The following is a 9,942-nucleotide window of genomic DNA, read 5'->3' as shown; positions in this document are numbered from 1 at the left end:
GTACACAAAGTAAACTGAGAATGCACCGGTGTCTGAGGGAACTGACGTCACTGAAGCGGAAAAAAGGCTGAGCGCTGATTGGCTCCGTCGAGTGCAGTGTGTGTATGGTTCAGGCGGTGGGGTGCTCGGAGTGTGCGGGCAGCAGAAGCAGCTCGAGGCTCAGTACTGGTAGGAGCAATTCAATGTCGTATACTGTACTGCTGCCAGTCAGCTGATATCTCACTGCATGATGTGTCAGCTAGGGGTTGTAGATCTCACGGGGGGCTACACGTTTGTGTATTATTGGGTCATAGCCAGTGAGGTTATTTAGTATTAAAGGTTTGTCAGTGTATGCTTTGCCTCAATCTAGTAAAGTTTATCTATTTTGATTTTTCTGCTTCACTGACATATTATATAACACTTCAAGGTACCTTGAGGGGAATTTATTAAAACTGGAGCAGCTGTGCGTAGTAACCAATCAGCTTCTCTCTTCTGTTTGTTCAGTTAAGCTCTGAAAATTAAAGAGAGAAGCTGATTGGCTGCCATTGGCAACTGCTCCAGATCTAGGGTCACCATGCATGTTACAATCTTTCTATAATCCATATTAGATTTACCAAAGCTATGTAATATCAGCACCTGCCTAATCTAACCAATCAATTTGTATGTATCCTATCAGGTGGGCCTATGCACTGCCTAGTTTTTGCTAGATTGTACAATCAGATTGTAATGTGCGTGTGGTGAGCTTTGGTAACGTCACCCCCTTTTGGGCATGGACCTTGGAAAGTGCAATGTGACAATAGGGTTCTTGTGATCTCTGTGAATAATGCGCTTGACCGTACCCACAGAGAGAGTTCTGGTTGATGCCAAAGGCAGAACATAGAGACGTTTTGCTGCATTTTTTAATTATAAGCAAAAATTGTTTGAATATAAGAGTCATGTGTATTCTTACTTGAATATCGGTGCGTTTTGTATGTTTCTTCCTCATCCGTACAATAATCCAGTGTGTAGTTTCTGCAGGTAGCTTGTAGTGGGAGGAGCCTGCTGGCCCCTCCCACAGCTCTGCTCTCTGCATAGTCCATGCAGCACAGTGATGATCTCAGCAAGGCAATAACCAGGTTTGTAAAGGCGTTTGGTGCACACCGAGTGCAGTTTTTATCCTTTGTGGCTATTGAGGAATATATTTAAATACATATTTTTCTGCCCAGAGTTCAACTTTAATGGAGTCTGTGCATTGCTTGTAGCTTTAGTTTTAAATCAATTGAAACACATTCTGTTGAAAACCTAGATTTGATGCACATTGAATTGTATCTAAACCCAAAACAAAAGTGACAGCTGACCAGCTCTTTTATGGATTCGATGGCAGCTTTATCCGTGTTATCTTTTTTCTTAGGCTTTTTACTTTCCTCTGGTGACCCTGCAAATAACACAATTCCCTTCGTGTCTGCACTCACTTCTCCATTGTATCTATGGAGGAAGTCATGGTTGTCACACACGCTGGACTTCAAATGTGTCTGTCTTGGTTCATCTCTATTACTTGGTAGCTTTACAATAAAGAGATGTTGTGCTTGCTTTTCAGCTTAGAGGAAGTGACAAGGGCAATGCATGGCAAGAGGTGTTTTCTGTACTTGCTGAAAGTGTTCTTGGCCTGAAAAAGAGAAACGTATGTACCCACACTTGGGGCTTGTTCGCACCATGTCCAGACCAGAACAGTTAGCTCCTGGACCAAAAACGCATCCCAATGTATCCCTATTTGATTTCTGGGCTACAGTTCACACCTTTTGCAGCACTTTCCGTTCCAGACCAAAAAAATACTGCAAATACCTATTTTTTTTTGTCTGGTCCAGAATGAGCAAAACGCTTCAAAAACATACGGAAGGCATTGGACTGTACCTAAAAAGCCCATTTTAAGCCTAGGAACAAAAATCGTGGTAAAAACACGACAAAATGCCCTGCACTGCGTTTGCGGCTCTGCTCCGGACATGGTGTGAACAATAGCCTCAAAGCTGAACTCCAGGCAAACGGCTGCAATTGAAAAGGATTTGCATTTCTGTCCATCCAGTCCTGAGATTTATACAGTTTTGACACACAGCGCAGCCCTCCATGACGGGAGGGGACCTGATTTTTCTCTGCAGCAGTTAAGCACCACTAAACAGGTCTTGTTTCACCAAGGTTCTGTTCACACCAAGACGTTTTGACACTCAAATCTAAGCGCAACAAAACACTCAAGGCAAGGAATCTCATTCATTTCTATGGCCCCTGTTCACACGTGAGCGTTCTGTCGCAAGTTGGAAAACGCTGGAAAAAGTACATGAGGTTTTTTGGGCAGATTACAGTGTATTTGGCCCCATAGACTTCAATGGAAATGTGCAACGCAAGGGTTTTGCACAAGTTTGTCTATTGACCGTAATACCTTTCAATCTGCCCGCTAAAATGCACGTCTTCATGCGCACGCATCTAATGCGCGAACAAATGTGCTAAACATGCCAGACAAAAATATCGCTGTATGTGAAAACGCTGACCCCTAGGTGTGAATGGAGCCTCAATGTTGCTCAAAGCTAAGCGCAAGATAAGGAATCCCATTCATTTTTCTGGCCCTTGTTCACATCTGAGCGTTTTCTCACACAGAAGTTTTGATATCTATGGGACCAAAAAAGCTCATGAACTTTTTCCAGTGACAGTGATTTTTCTGCTTGAGACCAGAAAAAATGCTCGGATGTGAACAGGGGCCGTAGAAATGAAAGGGATTCCTTGTCTTGAGCCTTTTGTTGCACTTCATTTTAAGCAATAAAATACCCAGGTGTGAACTGCTGCACAACTGGTTGGCTCCTTGTGCGGCCTCTCTCCCACTTTCTTGCTTTTGCTGTACGGGGACCGTGAGAAGCCTATTTCAAGTCACATTCAGCTGCTTACCCTGCTTGGATAAATACAAATACAATTAAAGGGTTAATAAACCCTCAGCGTGTTTTTGCATATATCTATGGCTAGCAAGCAGTAGATATATGCAAAAACTTAAAAAACAAAACCTTTTTGAAACAGGTTTAAAGGAGAACTATGGGGTCAGTGTTTTTCCCCATAGTTCTCCTTAGGGTAACGGGAGGACACAAACTAGCGTCCTCCCGTCACCCTAAGCTCAGTATACCGCAAGCTACAGCTCGCGGTATACTGAGACGCCGGAGCGGATCCCGACGTAGATGACGGGATCCGCCCAGCTGCGTGAGTGACAGCTGGATCTGCCTATCTAGAGGCAGAGCCAGCTGTACCCGCCCCCTCCCCCGTCCGTTCCGCCAGTCAGTGCTGGCAGATCGGAGAGGGGAATCCAGCCCTCCCCCTGTCACGGCAGAGAGCCGTGACAGGATCGAGAGGTGAGCGAACCTGGTATGTGTGCGCTCACCTCCCGATCTACTGAGCCGACCTGTGACAGTCTCATTGTCACAGGTCGGCTAGAACTATGAGGTGAGTGGAAATCACTCACCTCATAGTTCTCCTTTAAACTTACCTGTGTCTTCGCCGCGCGCTCCAGTCTGAACATCTGAACAGTCTCGGGTACCCGCAAAGGATCTTGGGGCGGCTCAGATGGTCGGCCGGGAGACAAGGAGAGACACAAGGTAAGTCCATGGAGCAGTGTGCACCCGCACAGACTCCGTGGGACATCAGAGATGAGGAGGACAGAGGAGTCGGCGCTGGATCAGAGACCCGCACCAGCGCTGGAGGGACAGCTAAAAACTACAGGAAAGAAGAAGATGATCGGTTTAAGAGACGTCATTTAAGGTAATAAAGATTGTCACCAGCACACCACAAATATTTACAGCAAAAAGTCCTTTAATGACCGATTGCCATTCAGTACGGGGGCGCCCCAGCACACAGTTGCCTGGACAACGGGCTGATGTTGTTTAGCCGTCAACGGCCGCGATGGTGAACGCGCTCTTTTTTTTTTCTCCACAAGCCTGCCGCATGTAAGTTCCATTTCCAACGGAGAAGGGTGGGAATTGCTCTGTCTGTGCTGTAATTGAGTGGGAGGGGTCTGCTTTTATTTTAATTTGCATGTCTATTTAAATGTTGATGGTGTGTTTTGACCATGTCATTCTGAGCCTGATGGAGTACTTTTGAGACCCCGAAAGCGCTTGTACTGAATGGCAATCTGTCATTAGAGGACTTTTTGCTGTAAATATCTGTGGTGTGCTGGTGACAATCTTTACTACTGCTATATTGTTCACGGTGCCGTCCGTGGTCGCTACAAGCACTCACCTGCTTCGCAGGTTTACTATTTTTCCGGTAAGGGGTGCAGCTGGTTTCCTACTATATTGGATCATTTAAGTTAAGTCCCTACACTAACATTGGGGGGAGGGGAAAAAAATATTCTTTAATGTCACTTTAAGGTTCGATTTAATGAATACAGATCTGCGTTCATGTCTTTTATGTATGCCTGGAGTTCAGCTGCAATATATTACATATTTGTTTTTGGATATCGTTGTGTAAACAATCCCCATGTATCTTGTTTCAGCCTCCTGTGATTTCCCCGGGGTTCAGATTTATCCCTCCACAATGCAAAAATAAATGAGGATTGGGAATCCCAGTTCAGTAATAGCACTACCTTCTCACTGTAATGATATCATTTGTAATATAAGCTATAAACAAAATAACGAATATCATGAGCAAACTGCCTAGCGCTATATTACATTTAAATATAGCGCTGGGCAGTTTGTTCATGATTATTTGAAAGAGAGATTACTACTCTTTGCACAGCAGCTGAATTATTTTTAGATAGTATTAGGCAGAGCGGATCATATAGATAAGTATATTAAAATAACGCATATAGCAATGTTTATTAAATATTCCTAAAGATCACCCTCCAGTCACCATGCTCCTCTTCACCATAATAAATTATGACAAAGCTTGTTCAGCTCATCCTTTTCTTCCCTTACTGCACTGCTGAGTACAAGCCAAGCAGACAAAGGTTGCTAGTAATATTCTTGGATATGTAGTACCCATAGGCTATTTGCTTATGGGTCATCTTCATTTGTGCTTTTTCTTTATTCTAGGACAACATGGCTCAAGTGACACTGCCTTCCATCAGGCCTCATTAAAGACCATCACAAAATAAAAAAATAAGAATTATCTTATCAGACGCAAACCACAAATGCCAGTTGCCAGTATGTATTTCCTAGACATAAGGTTGATGGAGTGCAGGCATCCAAGGTGGTGCGGAAAACCTTAATTGCAGCTGATGCCAATTACAGGCCTCATCTTTTTAAGTGGGAGAACTTGCACAATTGGTGGCTGACTAAATACTTTTTTGCCCCACTATAGATAGATAGATAGATAGATAGATTATATAGATTCTATCATCTATCTAGAGATGGGTATCTTTTAGTCCAGGGTTCTTTAAAGGAAGCTTTCCAAAAACACAAGCTGGCTGCCATTACTGACCTACAGAAAATGATGACTTGCATGCCAGTTGTTTGACCTAAAGATAACGGAACTGTGGGAGCTGTACCCAGAATAAAACAGGCAGGGCGCAAAGGACTAGTCGCCAGCATTGTGTTGTCTCCTTGCAGCACCATCCTTTCCCACATTACTAACGTATCATGCTTTGTTTTGCTCTTAAAGATTTTGAGAATGATGATCCAGGTATCCTAAATATTTGAATATTTGCTCATAACATGGTAAAGTAGCACATTCAATGGGTTTTGGTGTACTGACACTCCCCCTTCATCGGGGCTTGACAGTTTGGTTCATTTGAAAGAAAAGGACTCGGTTTGGGTTAGTCAATAGAAGTGGATGACGGCTGGTCAGAGACAGTGATTTAGCAGCTAATACAGGCAACTTAAATCAGCCATTACATTTCTGTTTCTGACCAGCTGTCATCTCGTCTTCATCTTCCATTGACTAACCCAAGCTGAGTCTTTTTATTTCCAATAAACCATACTCTCAAGTCCTGATGAGGGAGCGCCAGTGCCTGCGAAAGGCATTCGATGTTCTACATTACGCCATTATGAGTTAATAACAAAATATTTTGGATCATTGCTCTGGCACTCTCGTTAGACTTTTTACTTCTGGATCTCAGTCACTGGGCCCCTCGTCCTGTAGTACCCTGTGTTCTTGAGAACACAACTGCAGCCACTGGGTTCCATGAAAACTTGACAGATCACATAGAATCTTGTGACATTGAGAATGTTAATCCAACATTCCAATATACCTGTTCCTTGTTCCGTGCTGTCTCTGTGTGGAGGTGACCATCTTGGTAGAAGCAGGGTGTTACTTTCTCATGTCAAAGCCTCCAGCAAGGAGAACAATGAGCAACACAGTAGTGCTCACCCAATCGCACTCCAAATCTCCTGAGACTAGCTGTAAGAGGCAGGCAGGGCCTTTAGGTCTCGTTCACACCTAGGCGTATTGCATATGCGCGTCTGTCGCGCGTTTCCGAAGGCTACTTGGCGCAACAAAACGGCCCAAAGTAGTACCTGTACCTTTTCAGGCGTGGGCCGTTTTGTAGTGCGTTAGGGACGGGCGGAAATACGCCAAGGTGGGAACGAGACCATTGAATACAATGGGATTTATATTTTTGAGAGTTTTGTAGAGCGTTCGTAGAGCGTAGAACGCGCTACAAAACGTTCAGGTGTGAACAAAGGCTTAAAGTAATGTTAAACCCTCACATATTTTTTTACTAAATCAATGCTACAATATGTTTTCTTACTGTTATCCATGCTTGCTTCAGATCTCTGGGCGGCTGTTTATTTAAAATATTCAGCGTTCAGAATGCTGGGGGGAACTTCCGTTCTGCAAGTGCCTTCATCCTCCCTCTGTGTTCCTTGTAGTCGCTCCCTGTGCGCACTGCTGTACAGGACTACAGAATTACGTAAGAACGCAGCCTGTCTGACATGTACAGGACCGCCTATTTTTGATTGGCAGCAGCTCCAGTGTGCTGGTAATGTGTTGCTGTGATCGCCTGAGAATAGTTGTCAACTATTCTCATAATCGATTAGTTGGTTGGATCCTCTAGCTCTCCTCCATGCTGGGAGAAGGGCACAGCAATCCTTGGGCGGGTGCAATAGCCAGCCTGTTTTTGGCTATTGCAGTTTGAAAGGGCCAATAGCAGGCTGGCTCTTGCACCAGGCCACCACCTGCTGTATTTACATTCAGCTGCCGTCTGAGGAATCTTACCACTTGCAACTGTCATTTCCTGGCTGATGCTATTCAAGCGCTATGTCCTTACAATTATTAAAAACAAAATTATAAAGGTGGGAAAAGTCATTTTCGGTTTTGGCCTGACAAATTCTGTTGCAGGATGAGCGTTGGTGAATGAATCCCCCACAGTCTCCTTTGTTTTCTGACAGCGGCCCCTGGCTGCTGTCAGTATACCCGGGCTGCACATCAAAAAGGAGTAAATAATACTATGGTTATAGACGGATGTTGTGTGGAGGACAACATTGTGTTCTCAGAAGTGGCTCAGGTGTACACTTATAAGAGAAAGTTTACTACTTCTGAGCAACAAATCCAGAATGGGCATGCAAAAAAAAAGTCTAAAATGTCCGAGTTCTTTATATTTATGCTTGTTCCAAGCCAATGAGCTTTGATTACACCTGCAGTGGAGAAACTTGACAGCCATGGAACTAGCATTATCAGAGGTCATTTCTCAATAGGTTGTCTGTTAATAAAATGAAACTAACTCACACATTTCCCTTTTCTGTATGTTTGCAGCACCATGGATCCAGCTCTCTTAAGAGACAGAGAGCTCTTCAAAAAGAGAGCTTTGAGTACACCTGCAGTGGAAAAGCGTTCTTCTGCATCAACAGAGTCTTCAAAGAAGAAGAAAGCCAAAGGCGATGGTGGTGGGACATCTGTTTCTAAGCAGAGCTCAGGTTAGCAAGTCTGCTATCAGTTACCATAAAAAGTTTTTGTGGATTTATCATGAAACAGCACACTGCAAAAATCAGTAGGACATATATCAGAACTATCAAAAAACTTAATATTGTTAATTAAGTTGAAAAACATTATTATTATTATTTAATTTATTTTTTTGCTATTCATTAGAAGAAAAAAAAAATAGGTCCGAATTGTCCTCCGCTTGGACTTAGGTCATATAGCTTTTGGCTTCTAGAAGAGGAAGCTGCCCCCCATGTACATTTATAATTACCTTTAAATTAAAGTGATTTAATTGTATGTCTAGGTCCTCTCCCTTGGGTGTTTTAATAACCGGAGTTTGAGAAGCATTTAAAAAACTTCCTCAATGCTGTGCTTAAAGTGACGCTAAACTCAGGGGGTTAAATCTTAGCAATGTAGTCAAGTACCTTTTAATTATTAAAGGAGAACTATGGGGTTAAGGCTTTTCCCCATAGTTCTCCTTAGGGTAACGGGAGGACACAAACTAGCGTCCTCCCGTCACTCTAGGCTCAGTATACCTACTGAGACACCGCAGTATATCGCAAGCTACTGCTCGCGGTATACTGAGACGCCCCAGCTGAAGCGGATCCCGGCAATTGTGCTGGGATCCGCCCAGCTGCGTGACTGACAGCTGGCTCTGCCTCTCTAGAGGCAGAGCCAGCTGTACCCTCCCCCGTCCGTTCCGCCAGTCAGCGCTGGCGGAGCAGGGAGGGGGGGAATCCAGCCCCTCCCCTGTCACGGCAGAGAGCCATGACGGGATCGAGAGGTGAGCGAACGCCGGTATGTGTTCGCTCACCTCCCGATCTACTGAGCCGACCTGTGACAGTCTCATTGTCACAGGTCGGCTAGAACTAAGAGGTGAGTGAAAAGCACTCACCTCATAGCTCTCCTTTAACAAAAATGTATCTTATTTGTGTATCACTCGGCTGTAGCTCCCCAAATCATCTCTGAATTGGTGCTGACACAGTCCTTCCATCTGGAGGGTGGCTACTTTTGTTCCCCATGGTTCCTGTGTGTGTTGCAATGTAGCCACCACTCCAAACTCACTCCTGTGATGGACTGCAATCTCAATACAAATGAGTAAACTAAATGTGAGCGTGTTGTCCATCCCTGATAAACCCATGGGGCATTAAGTAAGCTCTGATGACAGCATGAATACCAAACACCCAGCTGAACTAGCTCTTCAAAACTACAATTTTTTTTTAAAGTGTACTAAATCAAAAACATATTGTGTTGTAGCATCTACATAATGCATGTTACAACAAAAGACGCTATATGTTAAGAAAAAACATAGTATTGTACCGGTGAAGGTAAAACCATTCCGTTTAATCCCTTTCATGCAGCATCCCGTGTCTTTTTCATTGCTATGTTCATCTGTCATGAATTTTCCAAATAGGCATCTAGAGACTGGCTGACAGTGCTTGAGCAATGCTTCTGTCTACCTCTTTCATGCTGCAACTTAAGTAGGCAGAGCGAATTTCTCTGCAACTGACTATGACAATTGTGGAACTCTTTTGGACAAGGCCCTGCTAGGTGGTTAGGAAGAGAGGGTGACACAGTTGAATAAGATGTCATGTCTGCCAGTGTCCTTTCTTTACGTGTATGTTATCCCAGAATTTAAATTTGAAATCATGCTTGCTTAGCCACCATTGACTATGCTGAGTCTGTTTTATTATCTTGTGGATTACAGTGCCTGTAATCTCACCTGGCGATCCTGCCAGTAGGATCCTGCATATATACTTCTGTCATAGGGTGACAATGCTCGCTTAGTGTCTCTCTGTGCAAGACAAGTATTGTCACCCAATGTTGTGCGCTCCTGAATTGGAAGCTGACATGCCAATGCAGTCAGGTCATAGTCATGCCCACACAATCCAGCTTCTCTGATAAGCTTCGTGCCTAGGACGTGCAAGCATGAACCCGGAAGTAGCCAAATAGAGAAAAATAGATGTTCATGCACAATGGAAAGTTTAAAAAGGTAAAAAAGAGCTTTATTTACATCTTGAGCATGTGACCGCAGTAATCCAAAATTACTATTGTCATGTGAAATGGCATACTCTGATATCACACCAGATTCAAGCATCA

General features: G+C 43.9%; 1 protein-coding gene across 1 annotated transcript in view; it reads left to right on the top strand.

Annotated features, from left to right (window-relative positions):
* GTF2E2 (general transcription factor IIE subunit 2) overlaps window positions 1–9,942 on the top strand; it is a 65,079-nt gene continuing 55,137 nt past the window's right edge. Inside the window, exons 1-2 of the mRNA XM_018557905.1 lie at window positions 1–168; window positions 7,678–7,838. Of these exons, the coding sequence (XP_018413407.1) occupies window positions 7,682–7,838 (157 nt within the window). The 5' untranslated portion in view covers window positions 1–168; window positions 7,678–7,681. The remainder of the gene's footprint in view (window positions 169–7,677; window positions 7,839–9,942) is intronic.

This window comes from Nanorana parkeri, unplaced genomic scaffold, assembly GCF_000935625.1.
Source record: "Nanorana parkeri isolate BGI_ZX_2015 unplaced genomic scaffold, ASM93562v1 scaffold310, whole genome shotgun sequence".
NCBI classification, from domain to species: domain Eukaryota; kingdom Metazoa; phylum Chordata; class Amphibia; order Anura; family Dicroglossidae; genus Nanorana; species Nanorana parkeri.
Note: the sequence above shows the minus strand (reverse complement) of the source record. Positions and strands in the feature narration are given on the sequence as shown.